The sequence below is a fragment of the Pseudorasbora parva genome, chromosome 14 (assembly GCF_024679245.1).
Source record: "Pseudorasbora parva isolate DD20220531a chromosome 14, ASM2467924v1, whole genome shotgun sequence".
NCBI lineage: Eukaryota > Metazoa > Chordata > Actinopteri > Cypriniformes > Gobionidae > Pseudorasbora > Pseudorasbora parva.
The window spans coordinates 24115904-24141819 of record NC_090185.1 but is presented as its reverse complement, the minus strand read 5'-3'; the positions used below and the strand labels follow the sequence as shown (position 1 = coordinate 24141819).

Genomic DNA, 25916 nt, shown 5'->3' with positions numbered 1-25916 from the left:
GTTGACAGCTGTATGTATACTTGAGGGTAGCTCCTAAAATGAGTACGTCTGATGAAACCCCAAGAAATAATTCAGACGTTTGAGGGGATAATGAGTCCTTGGTATTTGATCCTTGAAGCTGTTCTTCTGGAGATGCTCTTTAAATAGTAATGGGGAGTGTATTTCGTGGACAGATAATGCATTTTTATTAGGCCTTTAAATTCTTTATAATTTTAAATCAAATTAGTTTCATGCAATTCATTGAATTAATCACATGTTAATATTTCCTAACAAAAGCCCCAATAGAAGATAATTCAACATTTCGTTACATTAAGAATTAGATTGGTTTGATATACATTATAAAGGAGCTCTCAAAAAATTGATTGAATTGCATTTAGTATTTAGTTATTGCATGATTTTGTTGGTTATGTTTGTAATGCAATTAATGCAGCAAATTACTGCATTTAATCATAATTGAAAACACTACTTTTTATTTGTTTAATGAAGGCTCAACAGCTACATTTAAAAATGCACTGTAAGAATACATGTTCTATATTAATTCATGTCCTTTAATGGTATTTACTTTAATAATTTATTGGAAAAACTTAAAGAAATGTATTTAATTCTGAAATAATTGAAGGCTGCATTTGTATTATTTTTGTTTATATTTAACTTTTTAAATTAGTGATATGCCAAATAAACTTGCATCTTACTTGCCTCACTTCAAAAGTTGGTGGTATTTGTTTAAATTTTTGTTGTTGTTGTATTTTTTGAAAGAAGTCTCTTGCATTTATTTTATAAAAATACATCAAAACAGTAATATTGTGAAATTTACATTTAATATACATTTAAAGTGTAATTTATTCCTCTGATACAGAGCTGAATTTTCAGCATCATTACTCCAGTGTTCGATGTCACACGATCCTTTCAGAAATCATTCTAATATAATGAATTGCTGCTCAAGAAACTTATTTTTATTATTATCATTTATCAGTTTTGATAGTAGTTGTGCTGTAATATTTTTGTAAAAACTGTGATCGTTTTCCCCCCCAGGATTTTGGATAAATTGACTGTTCAAAAGTTTAGCATTTATTTGAAATAGACATATTGTCTATTTTTGTAACATCCTTTATGTCTTTTCTGTCACTTTTGATCACTTAAGGGCACCCATGAATGAAAATTATGACAGTTTACTCGCCCTCAAGTCATCCTAGTTGAATATGACTATCTTCCCTTAGACGAACACAGTCTGAGTTACATTAAAGAACATCATGGCTCTTCCAATCTTTGTAATGGCATTGAATACAGTTTTTGAAGCTTCAAAAAAAATTGCGTCCATCCATCAATCCATCCATCAAAAAAGTAATCCACATGACTCCAGGGACTTCTGAAGCAAATAGATGGGTTTTTGTAATAAATATATGAATATTTAAAACTTTATAAGCTAAAATAACCAGCTTCTGACAGACGGCCGTACGCATCGATGTACGGTGAAAGTGAACCTTTAAATACGTCCTTGCTGCATGAAAATCTTTCTGACCCCAATTTAACCTTTTAAATCGCAGTGCTGATACTTTTTGCAGTGGTTTTGTTATAAAGAAATATGAAATTACACTTGTTGTCATTGACTTGGTCACTCTTTAGTGTCAGAAATGAGTGGCCTTCACCTCAAAAAGTCTGCATTTCTAAGAATGTTTTGCGATTGAGCACCTGCAAGGTTTCAACATGCACCCAAGTTAATTGCTGTAATGTGTTTGCTTGTCCATCTAGAATGGGAAAGCCAGTGGAACTGCATTTTTCTAACTTGGTTTGGGACCAACCCAAAATGAACGATTGAAGAGAAACCTTCAAGTCGCCTGAGACTTACAATGCCCATTTCCTCTTTTGTTTTGCAGGTTAGCTTTATATGTGTATGAGTACTTGCTGCATGTTGGCGCACAGAAATCGGCACAGACCTTCCTGTCAGAGGTAAGTGGAATCGCACACTCAGTTTTCCCAAGCAAACACTTATTGAGTAGTCTAGAAATATGTATTGAATACTCTGAAACTGTCCAATCAATCAATCAACCAATCAATTCCAATTGCTTTGTTTCAGCAAGTGTGAGCTGTTAGTTTTAGAGCTAATGTATTTTTGTAATATACAGAGATATTTGCAGATCTTAGTTTAACACCGGTTCTAGACTGTATATTTTTTTGCATAACATACATCGTCATCTCTGAACTCTGACAAGTGTCAATCAGCATTTGTGCCCTGCTACTTATTAACTAAACAACTTATTTAGCAAGATTTTTCCCTCCAAAAACGACCTCCTTTTACCTGCTAAAACATTGGAAGGTCTTTATCAATAAATGGAAGTGTGGTTGCTATGATATTATGCAACATGTCACCAGCGATTGCGTTTCTAAAAATCAGTTTGAGCGCCACTGAGGGGGCGCGATCAGAGCATTAACATCCGCACGGCTACTGCTGGCGCAGTAAAGTGGATTGTCGGTATGGTTTTTATGGAGCGGTGGAGCTTCTGCTGTAGATGGTGTCAGTGCCGTTCTCACTATATGAACATTATATGGAGCTTGAGTACACTACATGTCTGGAGTGGAGGTGATGCCACCACTTCTGTTCAGAACCGCTCTTAAACACGACTGCATGTTAAAAGTCTGATTTAATGTTGGCCTTTGTGAGAACAGGTGCAATTGGTTTGTAATACACTCTCGATCTCCTGATCTGCTGTAATGCTCTCTTTTAAGGCCGATCAAAGACTTCTATTGGTTTTTCGTTTCTTTAAAAAGTTATATGGGCTTTGATAGCCTATTCTTTAATTTAATCAAGAAGTCGGTTCGTGTGGAACTGAATTTAGTTCCATTTTTGAAGGTTTTGCTGAAATTTGTTACACAGTGCGTTTTATTGTGCTTTGTTGGAGGCAGGTGATGTCCGTTCAGTAGGACTGGGACGGTTACCGCAATACCGCAGTCACTCGATGCCTACCGCGGGTCTGAGTTCGTCTCCGCCATCAAAAAAAAAAATTACATTCCAGCCTTCATATTTTTTGCTAAAAAAATCTAGCATGTTCACTTAATTGTGATTTGTTTTATTTGTATAAAAAGATATAATTTACTATAGGCTAGTCTGGGTTTTATCTCTTTACATAAATACTATTTTCTACTTAAAAACTTAACTTTATTTTACAAAGGAATAAGGACTCACGTGAGGGGAAAAAAGGTTGCACATCAGGGGAAAAAGTAGCTTGCTTCCACCTAGAAGGAGTTGTGCACTTTTTATTTTAATATCTCCTTTCATACTATTTTCTACTTAACTATAATTTCAAACTATAATATTGACCCAGTGTTTTGTATGTGAATGCTGTTTTACGTGATTTTTACCACAGGGGTGAAGCAGAAAGCGTTGTTTATGCATGCTTATGAAATGGATGTTTGAGCATTTATTATTTTAAAATGTAGGCTATATATATCTGGAATAGACTACAGTATTTAAAATGGCATATATGCATTAGTTATACTCTCAATTGAGTTTACAGAGCAAACTATAGGAAAAGAATTTAAATATTTTTAAATATCACAGGTTTAAAAGCGGTTTACCACTGAACCGCGGGAATTTCTTGCTTTTCAACCGCGGTAAGAAAAAATCCAAACCGTCCCAGCCCTACCGTTCATCTTTTCAATTGGTAATTTGAATGAATATGGAAGCTGTTTTTGACAAGATATGTTTTTGTACTTATAAAGATGTGTAAATGTTAATTGTTTGACATTATAAGACATTAACGAGATTGTGTAACTCTTCTTTAGTGCTTCAGGACCTTTACAGATTGTGAACTTTTCAAATGTTATCATCCATCTTATTGCATTTGCCGCGGCCCTCTGGTACCTGCTGCGTTTGTTTGTGTGGATATCATTAAGTGCACTTCCAAAAGCTCCCAGTGTTTTTAAATGTTTTGCTCAGACAAATTTTGACAAAGATGAAGCACTATGCCAAAGTCTGGCCTTGTGCTTGTAACCTCCTGGGACCTTGGTGAGACTGGTGAGGTGTTGTCTCTGAATTTTAGCAAGTGTTTGGCATGGATATTTAAAAATGTACCACAGTGTGATATCATGATTTTACATTTCAATTCCTGGACAAATCAGTACAAGTAAGATTCTTTTAAAATGGGCTTTTAATGCATTTCCAGAATATAATTTCTTTCAATTATGTATCTGTAAATCAAATACAGATGAGATGTTTAATCAAACTTCAGTAATTTCCCCTTTTCTTATGGTGAAATTTGATCATAATCAGTAGGGATGCACAGATATGAACATTTTGGCCGATACCGGTATATTGGCCGTTAAATCTAAATACATTCAGTATATGTACTAGGCTGATTACAAAAACAAGTCTCACCATTAAAAGCCATGTTCCAAACCCTTTAACATAAATCAAACTTATAAAGTACAGTAGCCTAGTTTGAACCAGTGTTAAAATGATTTTCCTTTTTGAAGTGATTCCAATCATATTTCAGGCAATTTAAAATCATTGCGAACGTTACGCATCTAAGCTGAAGGAAATAATCCATTACTTATCGGCTTTGAGATATAGGACGCATTTTCTTTTCAGGCTGATAATGATTATTAACATTAAAAATGAACATATATGGTGGTGATTATATTGTGCATCCCAAATAATCGGTTCAGTAGCAAAAACATCCAAGTCATTTTAATGTTATTTAGTGTTTTTAGCTGCAGTTCTTGTATTTTGTGAACTGCAGCTAAAGTACAGTATCAGTATCGAATACTGTACTTTAGTACAGTATTACTAAAGTACAGTAATACTGTACTGCAGTATTACAATGGATACTGCGTCCATTGCTGGAGTGGCTGAGAAGAGTCCGCTGTCGTTATACAGTATGAGATTGGCCTCTAGAGGGGCAAATTCACTGACAGCTCTTGGAGTTTGTTTTGACACGTGAGACTGCACACTCAATAGAGAGGAACACTTCAGATGCGGATTTAAAACAGACAATACAATGGTATGTAATCCGTACACTACCATACTTGATTTCATATCATTATGAAGTAATTCATTTGTTGACTAGATGCTGCATTCACGTAGAACATTAGAAAACATAAGAACATTTTGCAGATAAGCCGATAATGGATTCTTTCTTTCAGCTGAGACATTTCAGATGTGCACTGTTCATCATGATGGTTTTGAATCGCTTGAAATATGCTTTAAAAATTTAAATACAGTTACGTGCAAGTCTTATAATGCGAACATTATAATTGGGTGAGACACTTGTTTTTGTAATCAGGCTCTCAAAAATCTGCCAATATATTGGTTATCAGTGGTCAAATATAAAAAATGATCAGTTATCGTATCGACCAAAATTTTCATATCGGTGCATCCCTAATTTATTTTCATTTCATTACTTTATATACAGCTGGTATATATTTTATGCTACAGACATGAGAAAGCAAAGTGATATGTTTATGCAGCAGACAGAAGCAAATAAACAAATCACAAATGCATCTAATTTCAGTTCCTTTTTTATCACTGTAATACATATTATGATCTATTTGATTAGATAATCAAGTGTTCTAAAATAGAAGGAAATAGAGTGGGAGATTTTACATACAGTATACATGTGCTGTATAGTGTTGTCAAAAATATCGATATTTTGATATGTATCGATACTGGAATATTTGAAACGATACGATTCTCAGTTTTTACAGTATCGATACCAGCTGCGCTCTCCTCTCCGACCGAAAGCGAGTTGACATACACCGGCATATTCTCACTCAGCCCGGTTAACCTCTGAGCACGGCGAACACGCGTTCTGCTGGACTTTTTCCTCATCACAGTGTGTTAGTGTGTGTTCGGTCTTAATTTCGCGCGGGATTGCACATAAATTAATTCTACTAATCCCTGCAGATTTCGTGCTCACATCTGAAGCGCACACACATAGCCTACCTAAAGCCGCATCTGACATGATACAAGTGCAAACATTTGCTTCTTTTTCCAGCTTATTATTGGTCAAATACCCTCAAAGAATTATCAGTGCACATCTGGAAGAGTATTAACGTAAACACAGTCGCAAACAGTTCAGGAAGAACGAGTAACAGGAACAGTGTTTAGGATCCATGCGCCCGTTAGTCTTAAAGGGACCGCAGTCATTTGTTATTCAAACTACAAAAAGACAAACGATCCCACTGCTCTTGACTGATCAACTTGTGTAACTTTAATGGTTTCATCTGTAGACTATTTAATTTTTTTTACAAAGAACATTATCCAATGTTGTTTTAAATGTAATTACTATGCATTTTTTTATTCAGTTTCTTATCTGAATGTTAGACCTACCTGAAAAAATAAAGCAGTCTATTTCATTTGTATCTTCTATTCTATTGCATTTATTTGTGCTATTGTTTGTAATCTGTTTATTTGTTCTTATTTTATTACTGATTACTCGTCTTTTTAAATTCAATTTACCATTCGAAATCAAGCTTCCTTGTGCTGTGTGTAAGCTATTGCAACACAAGTACCCCATTGTAAAAAATACATTGAGATAGCAAAAATTTGTGAGAGAATTTTAATAGCAATTGATCAATAATTGTTCAAATCAAAACGATGCCCAACCCTAAGGAACATGCTGGTGGCCACATGAATTTTTAGTAAAAATAACAATGAATAATAACAAGTTCTGTTGTCATATTAAGCATCTTATCTTTTTTTTTTTTTTTTTTTTTTACTGTGGTATCGATTTAGTATCGCTATATCGATATTTTAGTCTGGTATCGTATCGAAGTCATAATTTTGGTATCATGACAACACTAGTGCTGTAAATTGTGCATTTGAAAATACACCCAATGGAAACACCTACATTTCGCTCTCATATATCACAATGTTTGTATGCTCAAATGAGGTGGTTTTTCAGGCAATTTGAAAAAGGAAAATTTTGTAAAACTGAAAGAAAAAAAACAGGAAACAGTTTTTTCGCAGTCTGTACGTACAATAAATAAATAAATAAATATCCATCATTCTTTAAAGATGATCCAGTATTTTGGGACAGAAGACAAGGCAGAATTATTTTTTAAACTCATAAAAGACAATACTGGATTCTAAACCACAAATAAATGCCTCAATTTATTAAGACCACTAAGCGAGAAACACCCAGAAACACCTCATACATGGCAGCTCCCAAGTATAAGGGGCTTTCCTTGCCATTAATGCTTGGATTCATACCTATTAAGATCCATAAATAATGGATATACATTTGGCAATAGTTTTTTTTTATCAACATGTAGAAAATAAACCTTTTGCACAAATCTGTAATGGAATGGAGGCTAATATGATGGCCTTTGCGTAGATATCTAAAGATGGCCATCTTTAAAGGGTTAGTTCACCCAAAAATTCTCTCAGTAATGACTCACCCTATTGTCGTTTGACACCCGTAAGACCTCCGTTCATCTTCGGAACACAGTTTAAGATATTTTATATTTAGACCGAGAGCTTTCTGTTCCTCTATTGAATGTATGTACGGTATACTGTCCCTGTCCAGAAAGGGTATAAAAACATCATCAGAGTAGTCCATATGTGACCTCCGTTAGTTCAGCTTTGTCTTCTCTTCCGTTTTTGTTTTCAATCCGCAAACAAAGATTTGAACGGTTATGAATCAGCAGATTGATTCATGATTCGGATCGTGTGTCAAACTGCTGAAATCAAGTGACATTGGCGATCCGGATTCTGAATCGATACGCTGAAAACTGTTTACAATGAGTCCATTTGTAATATTAACTAAGGTGAATAAAAGTATTGTTCATCTTTAATTTTTAACATTTACGGTTACATTTTAACATTTTAAAGTTGTATCTCTTAACATAAGTTAATGCACTATGATCTGTTGTAACGTGGATGATCAAGGTATAATCGTTTTTTTTTTTAATGTTCAGTACTTTTTTATGGTTCAGTATTGTTTTTTGATTTTTGTAATAAAGTTCAGCACTATTTTGTGTTACTGTGTTATCAACTATTGGTTGATTTATCAGTTATCTGGTCCGACCTACTAATTGTTTTTGCTAAAATCGACTATCTGTCATAGTTTAAATGCATTAGTTGCCTAATGCTGTTGATTTGTTGCCTCAGGTATTGATATCATCAGTAGCATAGTCTTAGAAAGGCGAATTCTACAATTTATGCATGCAAAATAAGACCGTATTCTGTTAATAAATATTAAAGAGTCAACAAGTAAACAGATGGCTGTGTTTACCAATGTTTCAGTGTTTTTGTAACGGCAGTAGGGCGTCAACATGTGTGCCGTCGACAGTCGTCATTACCGCCGTTGCTATTCAATTAGCCGAACGCTCGTCAGATCTCAAGACCTTAGCTCAGGCACACTCGTACACCACAGGGGAGGTCTTTCGGCCCGGGCAGGTACACAGCAGGAGGACGCACCTGTGCATTGAAGCTTAATGAGGGAGCAGTCACCTGCTTGTTCCCTTTGCCACCTCACAATTACTGCTGAAACTCCCTCTACTTACACCTTGGACCTCAAGGGGCTACACAACTCTGCACAGATCAGCACACACTCACACACACAATTTTAAAACATTGTTAATCAGTCCCTTACATCAGGGAGACGCAAAATAATGCACATCAGCTTTTTGGGTGCATAGTTATGGACAGGGCATGTTCTAAAATCAATACGTCTGTTTGGAAAAGAAGCATCTGTTACAGTGGTAGGCTGAGTAGATGCAATCTTTAAAGATAGAGTGAACATGACTTGATTTGTTGCATAAATCACCATTAGCTAATAATTGAAATGGTGTGTTATGGACACATATATTGGATAAATTATACATTAGGGTTGAATATTTATTTTGGTCTGTTTTGGAAGTATTTTTGTACATCCCTAGACTGGAACCAGCTTGCCATTGGTCTACCGAACCAAGAGAACTAGATGTTTAATTTGTTTTACATCGTTTTGCTATTATAACATGGCTTTTTAACTGTAGTTCATGCTTTCTGAATCTGCTCTATTCATACTTGACCTCTTTTTCTCTGTCTCTCTCTGTCTGTTTCTACCTCTTTAGATCCGATGGGAGAAGAATATCACATTAGGAGAGCCTCCTGGATTCCTGCACTCATGGTGGTGGTATGTATCGATCTTGTAACTCAAAACCCCTAACATTCTCTGACGGTATGCCCATGCTAGCCATTAGCAGCAGTAGAGGAGCCTTAATAAACGACAGTCCATTATTCTTGGAAGTTGGTGTCTCCTTATTACATATATATTTGTATTTTGCCATACAGCATTAGGCCTGTTTCACGTGCAGACGTTAGAGGAATACGACCAGCAGAGATGATCTTTGATTTGATTGCTGTGGATGGATTTGAAGAACTCAACAGAGGATGACTGTTGGCGGGTTTAAAGACAGGTTCTTGTATTCCTCTTTGTTGGCATTCACTCTGTGAACCTTAGCCAGGGTAGAGGCCATATTTAATTTATTACGCAAATTAAAATGAGGCCGTGAGGGCTAGATGTACAGTCTATTCAATAGGGTCTTACATCCACAATCCTGTTGAAATGACCAACATTGTGCCTACAAAGGCTTCTTAGCTTTGCTTAACCAGCAAGCCTCTCTTGGTCAACCAGCAGAGTACCAAGAACAAAGCATCTTTTTGCTAGTGAAAAATATGGCTAAGCTAGTGGACTAGCTGTTTAGCAAGAAGCTGCCTTAAACTAATTAGGCCCCGTTCAACACCTTGTATTAACGTGCATTTTGGTCGATCAGATCACAAGTAGATGAGGGAGACACATACCCATCTCTTTTGTCCACCTTTGACCACTTCTATCCTGATTTTCCTTAAGGTGAGGTTTTTTTCAGATCTTTGAATCTAATGGACAAATTAGCTTGCGCTATTTACAGGTGAAAGCAATCTGGACAAATGTGTTTGCGACTACCTCTGAAGTGGAAGTGGTTGAAAGTGGGCAAACTCAAAACATTTTAGACCCCGTTTACGCCTGTATTTAGCTCCGTCCACTTGTGATCCGATCAACCAAAACACATCTTAAGACCAGGTGTAAACAGAGCGAACCATATTTTCCTGGAGTTATGATGTTCTCTGGTCATTTTTCCGAAAGACACATTTTCAGTGTTTTGTCTGGCGAACTATCGAGCCCAAGGTACGCAACAGTAAAACCTATTGAACAGTCTTTCCTTAACAGCCTTATTGTATTGGAACCGAACGAAATCTGGCATTCATCTTGACTTGTGTCCATTAGAGACTCTTATGTTGGTCTGGAATTCGCGTTATGTTCTAAGCTTACTCAAAAATAAGATCAATGCGATCAGATCAGGTTCACACAGAGCAGTGTGTTCATTTATCACACTCAACTTATTCTCCATCTTGGATTACTGGCTCCCCTCTGTGAGATTATTGGGAGTCTAGTAGTTTTTGGAGGGTCCCTGTTTGCTGTTGACACTATTGGAGGGGGCGTCTGTCTGGAGCTATAGTACATAGAGGGAGGGGGGGTCGTGTCAGGGTTTTAGGGACTCGGAGGGGCCATGGAGTACCGCCCTCTTCACCAACCCCCCTCCCCCAAACAAAAGGGCCAGATGGTAAGGGAAAGCCAACCCCTCCCCCCTGTGCGTACCCCCACCAACCTTTGTCTGGAGGCCTGTCCTTTGTTTGCGGAAGAACCCTCAAACGGATTAACTCCTTGCATTCCAGTCTTCTTTGTGTTAAACAGCCAAATCTCTTTCTCCACTCTACCCCCTTTCTGCATTTTCTTCCCTTCTGTCTAAGGCAGTTTCCTGTTGTAAGGGGGTTTGAATGGTAGCACCAGGCTCTGAGGTGGGGCAGAAGGGGGTGGAGGCAAAGTTTGGTGAGAGGGGCAGTCATCCACATCTGTTGTAAGGCGAGCAAGGGGTTGGGGGTGGTGGTTTTAGTTGGGGTGCAGGTGTGGATTACAAAAAAGGTTGGCCGTTTGTGATTAATCGTACCATTGATTTGTTTAATCGATTTCTGGTAAGAAAGGATAAAGTCAAGCCGTAGAAATCTTACATGGATTTGCTTTCAGATGGCCTTTGGCTGACATACTTCTTTGTGAATGGTAGAAATGATTGAGAAGCCACACAGAAGTGTTTACCTCAATACACTTTCATTTAAACACAACTGTGTAAATAAAACAAAAAGAGAAAGAAATGGTGTTGTGTATGCCTTAAAGTTGACCTGGATATACAAAACAATGTCTTTAATCAGTCTTACTGCATCTTTTTTTAAACTATTTTCTTATCTGGCATTGCAGTCTAATAAGACTTAATGCAAATTAAAAGAAGGCTGATTAACACGTTATACTGATACACTCTTAGGTCAGGTCATGTTGTACAATATTGCTTTAGATGATGAGAACATTTATATAATTTTCTAACAAGTGTTTTCTGTGTCGTACTTCTGATAGATAGCAGCATGTGTTTAAAGTAAAGACAAAATCAAATCTGACCCTGAATGAACTCATGTTTCTGGTCTTATAGTGAATAATTAATCTGGGTATGTCATTCCAAGAAGTAAAAAAGTCAAATTATTTTTGTCAAACTCTCATTCAACCTCTTTGTAGTTTAATATGTAGACTCCCACAGCATTTACCACTTCGTCCTACTTTTTTGTTTCTTGCTGAATATCCTGCTTTACTCGAAAATACGTCACAATGAGTTATTGGTGAAAGTACATGGAAGGGTTTTTTTTTTTTGAGAGAGAGAGAGAGAGATTCTGATGTGTATGTTGTTTTATAAAATCTAAAGGAGCAAAATGTTGGAGACATAGTATGGCAGGAAGTCGACGTGTACAGACCTGTTGCATTGTGCACTAATGTGCGGGCAAGTTTGAATCCTTCGTTTTGGGTCATTTTCCCATCCTATCCCCCCATTTCTCCTAATCGTTTCCTATACCTATTTATAGTTAGAACTTAGTATAGTATAATAGTGATTTATAATTTTTTTTTAAATTCTAAAATTTACTTTTGTATTTTATATATATATATATAATTTTTTTTTTTTTTTTTTTTTCATAAGTTACAATTTGTATTGCTTTATTTAGCTTCAGTATAGTTTTATTTTTCACATAACAAGATGATGGATAATTTCACACTTGTAATAGCACACTGTCACACTTCCTCATGTCTTAAAAGCCACTCAGGTGTGTAATGCATGTCATCACACCAGAAACTTTACAACATTTCCTGTCTGTTTTTGCAAAGTACACAAGCATTAAGCAAGTTTTCTTGCTGAAATCAGGGTAATCAAACACTTTTTCTTTTTTTTAGGAAGCGCTTTTCAGTAACAAAGTGTAACTGGCGTCTTATTTCATTTCCCCTGTACCCTGATTGGATTTGAGATGGTCCTGCTGTCTCCCTCCAGCAGCTTTCCGACAAAGCTGCAATCTCTTTAACGGTGGCTGATAGATATGATAATGCTGCCCGGCTTTGTGAACTGACTGAAGGGCACAGAACAGGCATGACGTTCCCGTGTCAAAGTGCCTTTCTTGCTTTTTTCTTTCCCCATCCTTTCACCTGGTTTATTTGTTTCCTGGTTTATGGCTTCTATAGGATGTGAGGTGTTAATGTATAGTGCCTCCTACTGAGAACGTATTTACTCACTTATCTATGGATCTTGTATATAGTCTTTTGTTGTCTACTTCCTTTTTTTTCTCTTTTGTGTCTCAGCTTAAAAAAAAAAAGGAGTAGTAGGACTGTAATTTTTGAAGAATATCCCACAGTGAAAGAGAGCTGGGACTATCAAGCTCAAAACTGACAAAAAGCAACATAAACGTGGTCCGCTGAATACTATTGAAGTTTTTGTAAAGCTGTATAATGGCTTTGTATGATGATCACACCGAAATTTGCTCAAAGAAAATTGAAAATCCTGACATCTCTGTAGTTCATGAGAGAGCTCTGATTTCTTGAATTAATTGTTCTTTTGAGTTTAAGCCCGACTGATATGGTCCAATATCGATAAATCAGCTTACATTATTTATGTCTATATTATAGTACAGGACCAGTCAAAAGTTTGGACGCTTTCCCATTGGTGTCCAAACGTTTGACCTGTACGGTTTATAATAGTCTATAAAAAATTTACATAAATTGTACGTAAATACAACAGAACAAACATACAAATGAAAAACAGTTTAAGCTCAATCTGGGTCCTCTAGGACAGGTTTGAAAACCATTGATATAGGTTACATAATTGTGTGATTGGGACATGGCTTTTAATGGTCTTTCAAAAGTTATATAAAAAAATCTGGATTTAGATATTTTGGACAATATATTGGTTATCAGCTTTCACGCGTAAAGATTTATCGGTTATTAGTATTGTGCAAAATTTTCATATCAGTGCATCCCGACAAATTTTGTGATAGAGATAGTCATATGACTTTATGAACATATGAAATTTTAGTTGGCCGAAGTATAAGCTCAATCTGCATATAAATCTAAACAATTTTTACTGCAGTTCCTCTACTTTTGTAGTCTGATGAGCTGAACGTTGTTTAACCTTGCTCTCTTATTCCAGCCATAAACAGTGAGTGATTTATGAAAGCTGTCATAAGCCATCCTTTGCGTTATGGTCACGAACACAAATCCGTCAAATGGTTTCCACTCCACGGCAAGATATATGAAATGGGTGGAAACTGATTAGCCCCATTGACCTGTCGCTGTGCCGTGAGTGGCCTATTTTGTCCTTTTTGCAATCTGTCACATCAAACTTTAGCTTTTTCCCCACATTCAGAACAGAAGTCTAATTTTGTTACATCAGCAGAAATAATGCACAGTGGAAAAAAGTGCTGCCTCGGAAGATGGAACAACTTGCGTTCGTTTTCTTAAGCCCTGGTTCAGCAGCTTTTATGAAGCGTCCATTAAATCAATATCTAAAGAGTGCGAGCGGTTTAATGCCGACCTGTTTAACAGGTACTTATTTTCAATGAAGTAATTAAGGGACCATTTGGAGTGCAACCTGCTCCCCCCTAACAGCCCTTAAGGACTTTATTTCCTTAATTAACAAATATCAAGCCTAATTGATTAGCCACTCGCAGGTCGCACCTCATAAAGTGGGAAGCTATCCAGGGGGTTATGATTGCAGTGACCCTGCTTTGATAGAAGCTGTCAAGTTCTACTGGGTGTGATACTGAAGAAGATCAGTTTTCTGTTATTCCTCTGATGTGGCTTTTACACTGATAGTGTAGTGTACTGGAGCTGAAGCCTGATCTGGAAACATTTCACACATTTCCAAAACACAAAAATCGACACGACGAACCTCAATTTGGTGTTCAATGATGAATGATGACTGGCAATGATTCAGTTCACGTCTGATCCAGACCTCTGTCAATCAAACAGTTTGAACTAAGTAATTGATGAGAGGGACTCGAGGATGGAGAAAAGCGTTCAGGTGGAGCAGAGAAGGTCTCCACAAAGAAGCAGCAAAATGACTGATCTTTTTGGGGCTATCTGTAGGTTACTGTTTTGTCTTCATTAACTTAGTTAGCAAAGTATTAACTCTTTTCCCCGCTATTTACTGAATTTTCTGGCTTTCAATGTTTTCACTGTTATACGGTAGGGGGTGCTATTAGGTATCTTCTGAAAGAGTACTGAATCTCCTAATCAAAAGACTGATTCTGAAGAAGCAGAAACAAGCAGTATCATATGTAAGCAGAAATATGATTATATATGTAAAATAATGCAAGCTTCAAATGAAATGTCAAACAAGGACGAGCTATAGGACTGAAGCTTGGGGGGTGTTGATGAACTCATTCTACTTTGAATCTGATCTGAATTTAGTCTTTGACACCAACTTTATTTTTCTCAGCTTATGCTCAAAATGTAGCTTTTTATGATACCCACATTCAAGTAAATTTTTGTTTAAAAGAAGAGGGTATGTTCATTCTTTTGATATAATGCATATATATACACTGATCAGGCATAACATTACAACCACTGACAGGTGAAGTGAATAACACTGATTCTCTCTTTATCACAGCACCTGTTAGTGGGTGGTATAGGAACAGTGTTGAACTGGTGACAGGTTCATGGGCGGCCAAGGCTCATTGATGCACTTGGGGAGCGAAGGCTGCCCCGTGTGGGCCGATCAAACAGAAGAGCTACTGTAGCTCAAATTTCTCATGAAGTTAATGTTAGATCTGATAGAAAGGGGTCTGAATACACAGTGGATTGCAGTTTGTTGCGAATGGTGACCCCTGTCCATCGCAGTAAGTGGCAACAGTGGGCACTAGAGTATCAGAACTGAACCACGGATCAGTGAAAGAAGGTGCTCTGGTCTGATGAATCACGTTTTCTTTTACATCACGTGGCTAGCTGGGGACGCGTTAGAGGCAAGCTGGCGGAGGCAGTGTGATACTCTGGGCAACGTTTTGCTGGGAAACCTTGGGTCCTGCCATCTATGTGGATTAGGGATGTGACAGTGAGGAAATATTCTGATGAAATCGATCCGTGACAACACCGGTAATACCACAGCAGGGGCTTTTAAATAGCTAATTCTAAACCAAAAGTAAAATGCGCACGGCCACTCATAACGGTGTGGAGCAAAGCGAGTGTATTAAATCAACTGAAAATAGACCAGTGGACATGCACCATGAATGACACTGCGGCTGTGAAATCGAGCACACTGTGTGCCCATGAATTAATGACTACAGCCTTGCAAATTTTACTTTTGGTGTAGAATTGGCAAATTTAGTAGCCTATTATTCTTAATGAAAAATGTACAATAACTCACTTAAATAGGCGCTTTTACATTTTGCTTTGAAACCAAATTTTCAGTGATCATGTCATTCTGTTCCTCATTCTCTGATAAATAAAATCTGACTTCTGCTGCTGGTCTGTGCTGTGAGCCTGCGACTCTCGTTTGGCTCACGCTTTATTAAGTAGTCACGTTTATTTTTTAATTGTGGTGTCTGTTCTCTAACTAAACTAAATGATCTTATTACTATTTAAAAAAATTCAAAACGTTGGGGGTGGTGCCATGGTGGGCAGTGGTGTAACCTGTGTTTCACCTGAACACCGGTAACACTGGCAATACCGACTATTGCAGCAAGCCTAATGTGGATGGTACTTTGACACGTACCACCTACCTAAGCATTGTTGCAGACCATGGAAACGGTATTCCCTGGTGGCTGTGGCCTCTTTCAGCAGGATAATGCCCTGCCACAAAGCAAAAATTGTTCAGGAATGGTTTGAGGAGCACAACACCGAATTTGAGGTGTTGACTTGGCCTCCAAATTCCCCAGATCTCAATCCAATCGAGCATCTGTGGGATGTGAAAAAAAATAGCACCAAAAAAGTTCTTCCAAACACAAAGGAGAGATGGAGCGATATTAGGGAAAATGAAAAAAAGGAAAGTGAAGGTGCAGTTCAAGAGAGAACCTTTAATTATTTTGCACTGCCCCAGCCTAAAGATTTAGACCTTTTTTATGTGATGGCCATACAAATAATAGGGTTATATGTGGTTTCAAAATTTGTTGTGGGTGTATGGGATAGCCTAGATGAGTGTTCGATATCACAGTATGATATTGTGTCCCAGTCCGTCCCTGTGGTGCATCAAAAAAGCTCATAATGGTGAAAAGGAACTGATTTAAATTGCTTTGCATGTTAAAATAAACCCTTACGGTTTCTAAATGACAACTGCTGCAATGTGGTGTTTATATTTGTGAGTAGGTCAGATGCATCACATTTGAGCACAAGCATTTAGGCAAAAACTTGTTTTCAGTTAAGATTAGGATAATTGGAAAAATTAGGACAACTGGGCCTCGAACAAACTATGCCATTCAGTACCATTTTCATGGCCTTGATGTTGTAAAGAGAACCACAGCCTGTTGGTGTTTAGTTCGGCAGCTGTTTCGTTTGGTAAAGTTCACCCATGTATTTGATACTCAGCTTTGTTTATTCTGCCTTATTTTGCAGTGTATTCTGGGATCTGTACTGCGCAGCTCCAGATCGACGGGAGACATGTGAACATTCCAGCGAGGCCAAGGCTTTCCACGACTATGTGAGTTCCTTTTTTATCCACCGTGGGGTTGGGATAAACCTGAAGTTTACCGTCTGTTTACAGTTAGCAGTGCTGTTCATCTTAAGCTTTGGATCGTTATTACATTTGTTATATCTGATAGATGTGTTCTGTTCCAAACCTGTATGTCTTTTCAGTCAATACAGTGAAAGTCAGTGGGGTCCAATTTAGCTTGGACCACAATGTCAAAAGTTCTTCTTTTGTGTTCTGCAGAAGTAAGTCATACAGGTTTGAAACAAGAAGAGGAGTGACAGAAGCTTAATTTTCGGGTGAACTATACCTTTAAAGCTGTGGGATTTGGGGTTTGCTGGGGTATTGTGGGTCACTCTTGAAGGTTTGCAGGCTGACCCTTTTGACCCCATGATCTGTAGAAGATCTTTATTTTAGTAATGGAGAACCGGAGTAGCATGTGTGAAGAACTCCTGAGCTCGACCAAAAAGGGTAGCTCTTTGTTGATGCCGCTTTCCAACTGCAAATGGCTACGTTAATGTGACCACAAACACTGACCCTTGCTCAACCCTTGGACTCAATCTTTGAGTGTTAGCGCCTGTCTCTACAACTCGCAGAGTACACAGGGACCCATTTCCCACTCTGCATGTTTTCTTTGGCAGAAATTTAACATCAAATATAAATTGTGCAAATATCTTTTACCCGCCACATTAGCAGTTTTAAAACCTTGTGAATATACTCCAGAGGAGGATAATATGTCAAAGATTATATGAAAGTAGCTATAATTTACTGCTAACTGCTAGCACCAGACTTTCACCTGGGCCAAATCTTGGGGCTTGAGTCATGAAAGGGATTATGCGTCTATTCTTACTTCAGACATTTAATTTGCTGGACTTACTAGCAGAGAACTGTAACAAGTCCATGTCAGCTGCCTGCCGAAGTTTCAACCAATTGGAATATGTGCGCGTGTGTACGGCCTCTATAAGATTAATTACATGGTTAATTAAACGCCATGCTTAATTAAGTCTGACGTGTGTTCAATTAATCTATACGCCTAATCATTTCTAACACCCAATGGACACCTGGGATTGTTGAAATGAGTGTTCTGATGACCCCCTCCTCCGCACGACTGACCACCCGTGCTCGAAGTTGATGTGGCTGTTGTGAAACAGGCTGTCTGCTCAGATTGACTGTTTGAAATGCTCGGTGGCCTTTTCTAAGTAAACTCCGGCTCTGTCTCAGAGCTTTGCTACTGGACCTCGGGGACTCAAGGCGAGGTTGAAAAGCTCAGATGTCCTGCCCCCGAGTTCTAGTCTGAGGATTAATGACCGGTTTCCCCTGCCCTTTAACCCTCTGCAAAGTTCAGGAGGTCAGAGTGTATCCGGCCTGTGTTGTGTCCCGTTTTGAATGTTTACCAAGAACATTTTCATCAGGCTATTTATCTCCTTTTGGCTTTAGAATGTTGCATCCAGCTGACCAATTTTAGGTTTGGAGTTTTTATTAATTGGGCTTGGATGAAGCGAACACATCAAGTTTGTTCCTCGAGGGTTTCTCAGCGGCATTGATCTCCCTGAGAGATTTCCCTTGGCCGTCAACTCTCGAGCCACTGGCTGGCTGCTTCCTAGAATACGTGAGTCTATTTTTGAGACCCTTGTAGACACCAGGCTAATGTTGTGTGAAGAGTCTTACGGTGGAGGTCGTGACGAGTTTTGGTGGTGATGGGGGTGGTAGAGATCGAGGACGAGGAGGAGGCGGCGGCGTCAGTCCCATGGGTAGCTCCAGACCTGTCTCCGTCTGATTAACTTCAGCTCTGGGATCCCTATGGACCGGCCGCCCCATCAAGCCTGCTATCTCAGGCAAGGCTGATAACAGTGCCCATTCCCTAGCGTGTCAGTGGATCAGGGGCAGAAAAACAAGCAGGGTCCCATGAGTCAAATCCTGCTCACTGTCAGCACTGGAGTTATATTGGCTTCTCCAAGTCAGTGACTAGGTTTTTGCAGTTGTAAAATTAAACCTTTTTATTTGATTGTAAACTTTCTGATGGTGGAATTTGGGGAGACTGAGAGTCTTCCTCCCTTTTTTTTTTCTACCCTCTTTTTTTTCTCAAGTGGCCAGTGATGGAGGTTGTGCAAGTTCGTCCTCCAGTTGGGTGGAAAGATAATGGGATATAACATGCAAATCTTGAGATCTGTGGAATCTGGTTCATAACTAATCCGAGGATTGCTATAGGATTGTGACTCTGGCTGAGGTCCCAGAAGCGGAAAGCCAGTTCCCCAAAACCAGGCAGGCCCTAGTGCCACCAAGAAACTCTCAATGCCACATTTTTACCATCCCCCTTCTAAACAGGAAGGGTCATCTGGAAGTACTTCAGTGCACTTATAGACAAGCTATTGATTGCTACTCCCAGTTATAGATCCGAAATCATAATTTAGTCCAATATGATGGTCACAGAAACAAGGTAAAATTGAAAGCAGCGTTTAGTGGTATGCAAGTTTTGTCGTAATGATGTGTACCTGCTTGCTGCGCACACTTCCTAAATCTCCCATAGAAGCCGGTCTCCTCTCAGAGCCTTTGTCTAAACCTCTGTATATAGTTACACCAGCAGAAAGATTTGCCTATTTGTCATGTAATTTTGCATGTGGAGTTGCTTGTAAACTGATGACTTCAAAACACATTGTTCTGATCAGTGATTTAAAAGATTGTATTTCTTATTTTCAGAATCTTTTTGCAGTCCAAGCTGTGGCCTAGTAGTCAGCTTATTCTGTAATAGATAAGAAAGTTCAGATAGTGCCTTTCCAGTTTCATCTAAATGGTAACATTGGTTCTGTGAAAAGTCTAGTTATGTTCACAAGCCACATTTACACATTTGTTATTTGGAGTTCTTTAGGAGCTCTATTTTTCACAAAACAAGCTTTACCTTTTAGTAGAGTTGTTCTAATATAAATGTAGCTGTATCAAAATGGCACAAACAAACGTAAAATCCTAAAAGAAACGAGTTCCTATGCAAACTCAACCAAAATGTCATCCTTAAATTGTTTTATTTTGATTTTTGATTTTTAATTTACTCAGTCTTGTCTTTCCATATCTGTGTGAGTTTGTCTTAGGCAAAACACAAAAGAAGTTATTTTAAAGAATATTTAATCTATTTTTCCAACTTCCAAAAATCATTGTTGTCCTAAAAACACTAGTGACTTTTATTGTATGTTAAATAAAACAGAATATTTATCAAAAGCCGCATTTCTACCGCAGGAACTTTCCCCAGGAGCTAGTGAATTTGGGGGGTGTTCCAACGGCAGGGATCAGGGTCTAAATGAAGTTCCGGGTAAAAATGTCCCCCTTAAAAAGTCTCTGCTCGTGAAGTAGTATTTTTTATTTTTTTTTAAGTTCATGAACTTTTGGGGGTGTAACTTGGGTGCTAAACATGGTGATTGGTTGACTCTATGCAGCTTTTTATTTCACCTTTTTATTTTACCACCCTTTTTAAAAGTCTAGGTGCATGCAGTGAGAGTCATTTGCTATTCGAATCAACAATCAAGTTTAAAAAAATACGACAGATGGACAGACAATGAGGTTCAGGCTTTATCAAGCTTATATGTGGAGGACGAAACCCAGCAGGAACTTGATTCGTGTGCAGTCCTACATCACCGGACTAATAGTACTTTAGGCCGCAATAGAAATGCAGACACCAACAGGTCTAGCGGGAAAAGTTAAAAGTTGCTGGAAACGGGGCTAAAATGTTCTTTGTGATCCACAAAAGAAAAAGTTATGCAAGTTTGGTGTGATCATTTTGAGTGAACTATCCCGTTGGTAAATTAAGACTTATTAGTATTTCAGGCAACCCACCAACTAGTACATTTTGAAAATGCATAATTTTGGATGTTCCTAACGTCACCCACTTGCTACATCAAGCGTCACACTCTAGAAGATGGCTTTCCCCATCCCATCCCATATTAACAGAAACGTACTGTCAGTACATAATGGAGGCCCTTTTCTTGACCCTCAGCACTGTTGAGTTGCTCTGTTACACCACTTAAAATTGGAACATAACTAACACCAATTTCAGCCGTCACATATGCCTACACGGCAGACATAAGCGTACCTCAATGACACACTTACGGGGTGGCAAACTTGGAGAGGACAGGAGGGCGACAGACGAACATGTTTTTCATTGCCGCATCCTTTGGCAGCATTTTGCGTCATTGAAAAGACGAGTGGGGAACAGGTGGTTTAAAATATCAGAGCGTTTCAAAAGCGGAAAGTGAATAAGCATTGGTCATTGTCTTCGTCTTTCTTTTTTCATGAGCTTCCAGGTGGTCCCGATGACTAATGTGTGGCTGTGATTTTTGAATGTGAGCTACGTGCTGCTTTTCTCTTCTCAATCTGAGCTGTTCTCACTGCATCATCTGCCCCGCCGTTCACCTGTCTTTTTTTTTTTTACTTTCGTGTTCTCAGTTTCTGCCCTTTTTCATTTGAAACCTCTCAAATAATGTTTGTCTCATTCTCATTTTCTCTCTCTCTGAGAGATTTACCAGCTTTTTGGAAAATGACAAACAGGAATAAACCTTAAAGCAACGATCAGTGACTCACAAAGGTTTTCACTCAAAGGGATTTGCTGTTGTTCACCTTCATCTTCCTTTCTGTAGATTTCCCGGTTGGAAAAACAACAGGAGAAAAGCATGTTTTATTTTGGATGTATTAGATGCTAGCATGCTAGTGTCCCCTCCAAGCTTCTCAACTAGCTTCTTAACAAGACTTTCTTGGTCATTTTTTGCATAGTTATGCAGTTCCACCAAATGGCAAAATGTTTTTTTTACTCTTTTTGACACCCCTTTCTATCCTCAAAATCAAGGTTTTATGACTTTCCTGAGCATGTTGTGTTTAAACGTGTGTGAAGTGGGTCTTCTTTATTTTGTCTAGCCATAAAATACATCTGCATCTAGATGTAGAGGGCAGGTGTGACCAAAGGGTCATTTATTTATTTTGAACTTCTGCCACGTCTTGCTATAAATTAACTGATGTCTGAGGATTAAGTAATGGAAGCATCCAGGTAGGATCTTCTACCTGGATCCTGTATGCTATCCCTATATATCACTTATATCACGGTTGCTTGTCTTATTAGCACAGCATTCATATTGTCCCTTGGCTTGTTGGTACCACTTTGTTTTTTTCTGTGTTGAAGCAGTCTTCACAATACAGTACATGCACTTTCTTGTAAGTTGCTCTGGTGAGGCGCCATTTGCCAAGAAAATAAATGGAATTTAAATGTCATCTGTCTGGAGGAGGTGTGACCTGAACTCCGTCTGAATTCCCACAATTGCAAGCCTCCCTCCCTAGAGCTGTTTTCATTTTAAACTCTGATGTTACTTTAAAGATGGCCGCCCAACCGTGAATTAGGTTCACAGATATTCTCTTCCCATACAAAATGTAAGAAATTTCAGGCAACAAATAAAGTGAACACTGGTGACTCCCCACAGGTAGCAAATTGTGTTGCTGCATCACCGTTGTTGTATAATTTGGCTTTCTGGTTAATGTTGCATCAATGTAAAGTTTTTAAAAATGGTTATCAATTAAGTGGAAAGCCCCATTGATTAAATCAGATTGGCTGACAACCAATAAAAGTGATACTGGCATAAATTACGATCAATTTTCTCTGATATTTGTTTGATTGTCACATTTCACCCACTAGTGCCGATCACATGGATTGTTATTCATGAAACCGAGAGTGTGGGCGGGCTTTTGATATTGCGACTCTCTACGGTGCAGACACCTGTCCGACGTGTACTACTGCGCAGACTCTGTGCCAAGTCTGACCAATGACCATTTGACCAATGGTTGACCATATCAACGTTAACCGATCAAAGTTGTCGGTTAAAAAAAAAAAAGGTGATCTCTAAATTAGGCTATTATAGACAGTGGACTAAACGCTACTACAGTTAGCCATCTCTTTCCAAAATCTTTTTGTGTGAAGTGAACAAATCTCTCACTCAATTTTTTTAAACTCGCCAGTTTGTAGTTATCAAACCAATAAAAACCTTTGGCGCGAGGTCACAGCGTTTGGGTTTGCGCACTCACAAGGTTAGTAAAAAGTAAACAGGCTAAAACACTCGAGGTTAGAGCCAGGGCAGACGACAGTATAAAGCGTCATTCCACATAAGATGGGCTTACATTTGGAAATATATTACATCTACATTTCAGTGGTAACACATAAGGTGTTGATCATCATCTTTCTTTATTATTGTAAATAGTGTCTTCGGAGCTGTCATTTTCTTAAATGAGCTCCGGCAATGTTTCAAATGAGCTTCTTGCGCTAGACAAATGCCTTTATTTTCAACGCGATCACCTTGTACCCAAACCATTTCGAAACCAAGGAGCCATTTGTCCTCCGATTACAAAGAAGCTCCTCGGCGCCGCGTTTGCGGGACTCGTGTTACGCGCTGTAGAGGATTTACAAAAAGTGACGTGAGCGGAAGTGGCGGCGCCGGGACAGTGTGTGTGTGTGTGAGAGCGGGAGGCAGAGCGGCAGATAGATCATGGAGAGATGCGACAGAGATGCGAAATAGCAGGCGCAGCTCGTGGCTGTTATTTCAAAAAGCACAACATATTTTAAACTAATCGGTTAACCGGTTTCAACCAACTAATGAGGCTCGGTGGTCGGTCAAGAAAATGTTTAGTTTTCGCCATCCCTATGTGGTAATATGAATGAATAATGAATGTATGAATATTCACACAGAAATGACTGCCAATCTGTTTGAAAGAAAAAGCATAGTATGTTTTCTAGGGCTAATCAGAAGTCAAAAGTTGCTAATCAAGAATCAAGTTACAATATTTCAACGCAACCAAAGCTACAATCGGATCTGAATTTTTTTCCGAAATGGATGTGGACTTCTGGTTTGTCGTTAGTTGGAGACTGTGAAAAGGCAGCTTCAATTTCCAATAATCTTCTAATCTCTGTATTTCGTTTTTGATTTTGAAAACATCCATGGCCAATTCTTTCTTAGTGGCCTTCATGTTAAAGGTTATCACAGTGAACTAAGGAGTCGCAAACAATAAAATGAAGTAATTCTCCATTGACCGACTCGTCCTACCGTCCTGATCCTGATTCTTCAGAAGCGGGAGGTGTTTGCTTGCTCTCTGCACCATGCTTCAGATTCCTGTTTGCACTACTGTGAGTTTTGTCCGAATAAACCATCTGGTTCTTCTGCGAGTGTCAATACAGGGACCGCAGTGGTGTGTTTTTCTCATAACCTTGCAAGGGGGTGTGAATCAAGGGATACCACAGTTATTCCAAGTCTCTGTATTTCATTTCATCCCTCTTTGTTGTGCTAGCGATGGGCAGTGCTGGTGGTTGCAAGGTTAGCAGGTCCCACAGCTGGCATTTACCACATCTGGCACCGCTGGCACACCGTCCACTCTGCTCTCAAGTGCCGGTTTGGTGCAATAAAATAAAACCGTCAATTTATAATGCGATGGTGTTTTCGGGATCAAGTTTCAACAGGCTTCCAGAGATTGTGAGGAAAACCCCCCACAAAACTAGCATGAATCCCTCAAAACAGTCTTTAGGTTCCTGTAGATTGGATTTACTCACGCAGACCGCATTTATAACTGGAGATTACGTTATTTGATTTGGGTGGAGTGTTTCCCCCCCCCCACTTTTCACCTCTGCGCACGCACACTACGGCAGTGTGGTGAAAGATGCTACGGCTCGTATCGTCTCTGTCTTGTGTTGCTGTAACGGCTGCCATGGGTCTATTCTCAGACAGTGAGCGTAATGCAGAGTAATTATTATTTTTATACCCAGTGCTTCCTGAGGCTTTCACTAGAAGTCAAAATGGCTCCCCACTGACCGTCTGATTACCTCTGAGGCCATGCCCACACCTGCCTTCAGTCATACCTTGGCAGAGCTGTACCCTGCTGCCCTAGCGACAGAATGACGGGGCTTAACTGGGATGGTTCTATACATGTCTTGAATTGCCACATGCTTTCACTTTCTCAACATTTCACAAGATCCTTTCTTGCTTGCTTGCACAAAAATATACCATTGTAATACCTTTATATTCGTTGACATTTGGATATAGGTCTCCAAAGTATTACTATCTGATACTAAAATGCACCATGATACCTGTTTTTTGTATGCCTGATTGTTTTCTGGTTTCACTAACAGAAGTCATACTAACTAAGATGACAGTGGTGATACTATGGATATGTGGGCTTTGAACAATGGTAATGTACTGTACTGTTCCTCTTCCTTTTTTTCCTTTCCCATTCCATCTTCCTCTTCCTATTACTTTCTTCTTACCTTTCCCTCTTCCCCTACCCCTTCTATTGCCTCTACACCATCTCTTTTCCTTTCCTCTTCATCTTTACCTTTCCTCTTCACCTTCCCCTGTCCTCTTCATCTTTACCTTTCCTCTTCACCTTCCCCTGTCCTCTTCATCTGTACCTTTCCTCTTCCTCTTCCTCTTCCTCTTCCCCTTCCCCTTTTCTCTTCCTGTTCCCCTTCTACTTCCTCTACACAATCCCATTTCCTTCCTCTTTGCCTTCCTCTTCATATTTTCCTTTCTTCTTTCCTCTACCTTCTCCTTCCCTCTTCCTCTTCCCTTCCCCCTCTCCTTCCCCTTTAATTTCCCTCTTCCTCTACACCATCCCCTTTCCTTCCCCCTTCCTCTTTGCCTTCATCTTCATCTTTTCCTTTCCTTTCATTCCCTCTTCCTCTTCCATTCCCCTTCCTCTTCTCCTTCCTCTTTAATTTTCCTCTTCCTCTACCCCTTCTACTTCCTCTACACACCATCCCCTTCCATTCCATTCCATTCCATTCATTTATTGTTTGCTTGCAGCTTTTGCCAGTAAGTTTCCATCTGACACCATGAGTACCATGGTACCATCCTGCTTTTTATCTTTCATTCTTGCTCTGTTGCTTACATTTGTTAACTATCAAA

The 25916-nt window shown here is 38.9% G+C and overlaps 1 protein-coding gene across 1 annotated transcript in view; it reads left to right on the top strand.

Moving 5' to 3' along the window:
- ssbp4 (single stranded DNA binding protein 4) overlaps window positions 1–25916 on the top strand; it is a 78087-nt gene that overhangs the window by 13236 nt on the left and 38935 nt on the right. The window contains exons 2-4 of the mRNA XM_067415976.1: window positions 1875–1947; window positions 9055–9116; window positions 16929–17013. Of these exons, the coding sequence (XP_067272077.1) occupies window positions 1875–1947; window positions 9055–9116; window positions 16929–17013 (220 nt within the window). The remainder of the gene's footprint in view (window positions 1–1874; window positions 1948–9054; window positions 9117–16928; window positions 17014–25916) is intronic.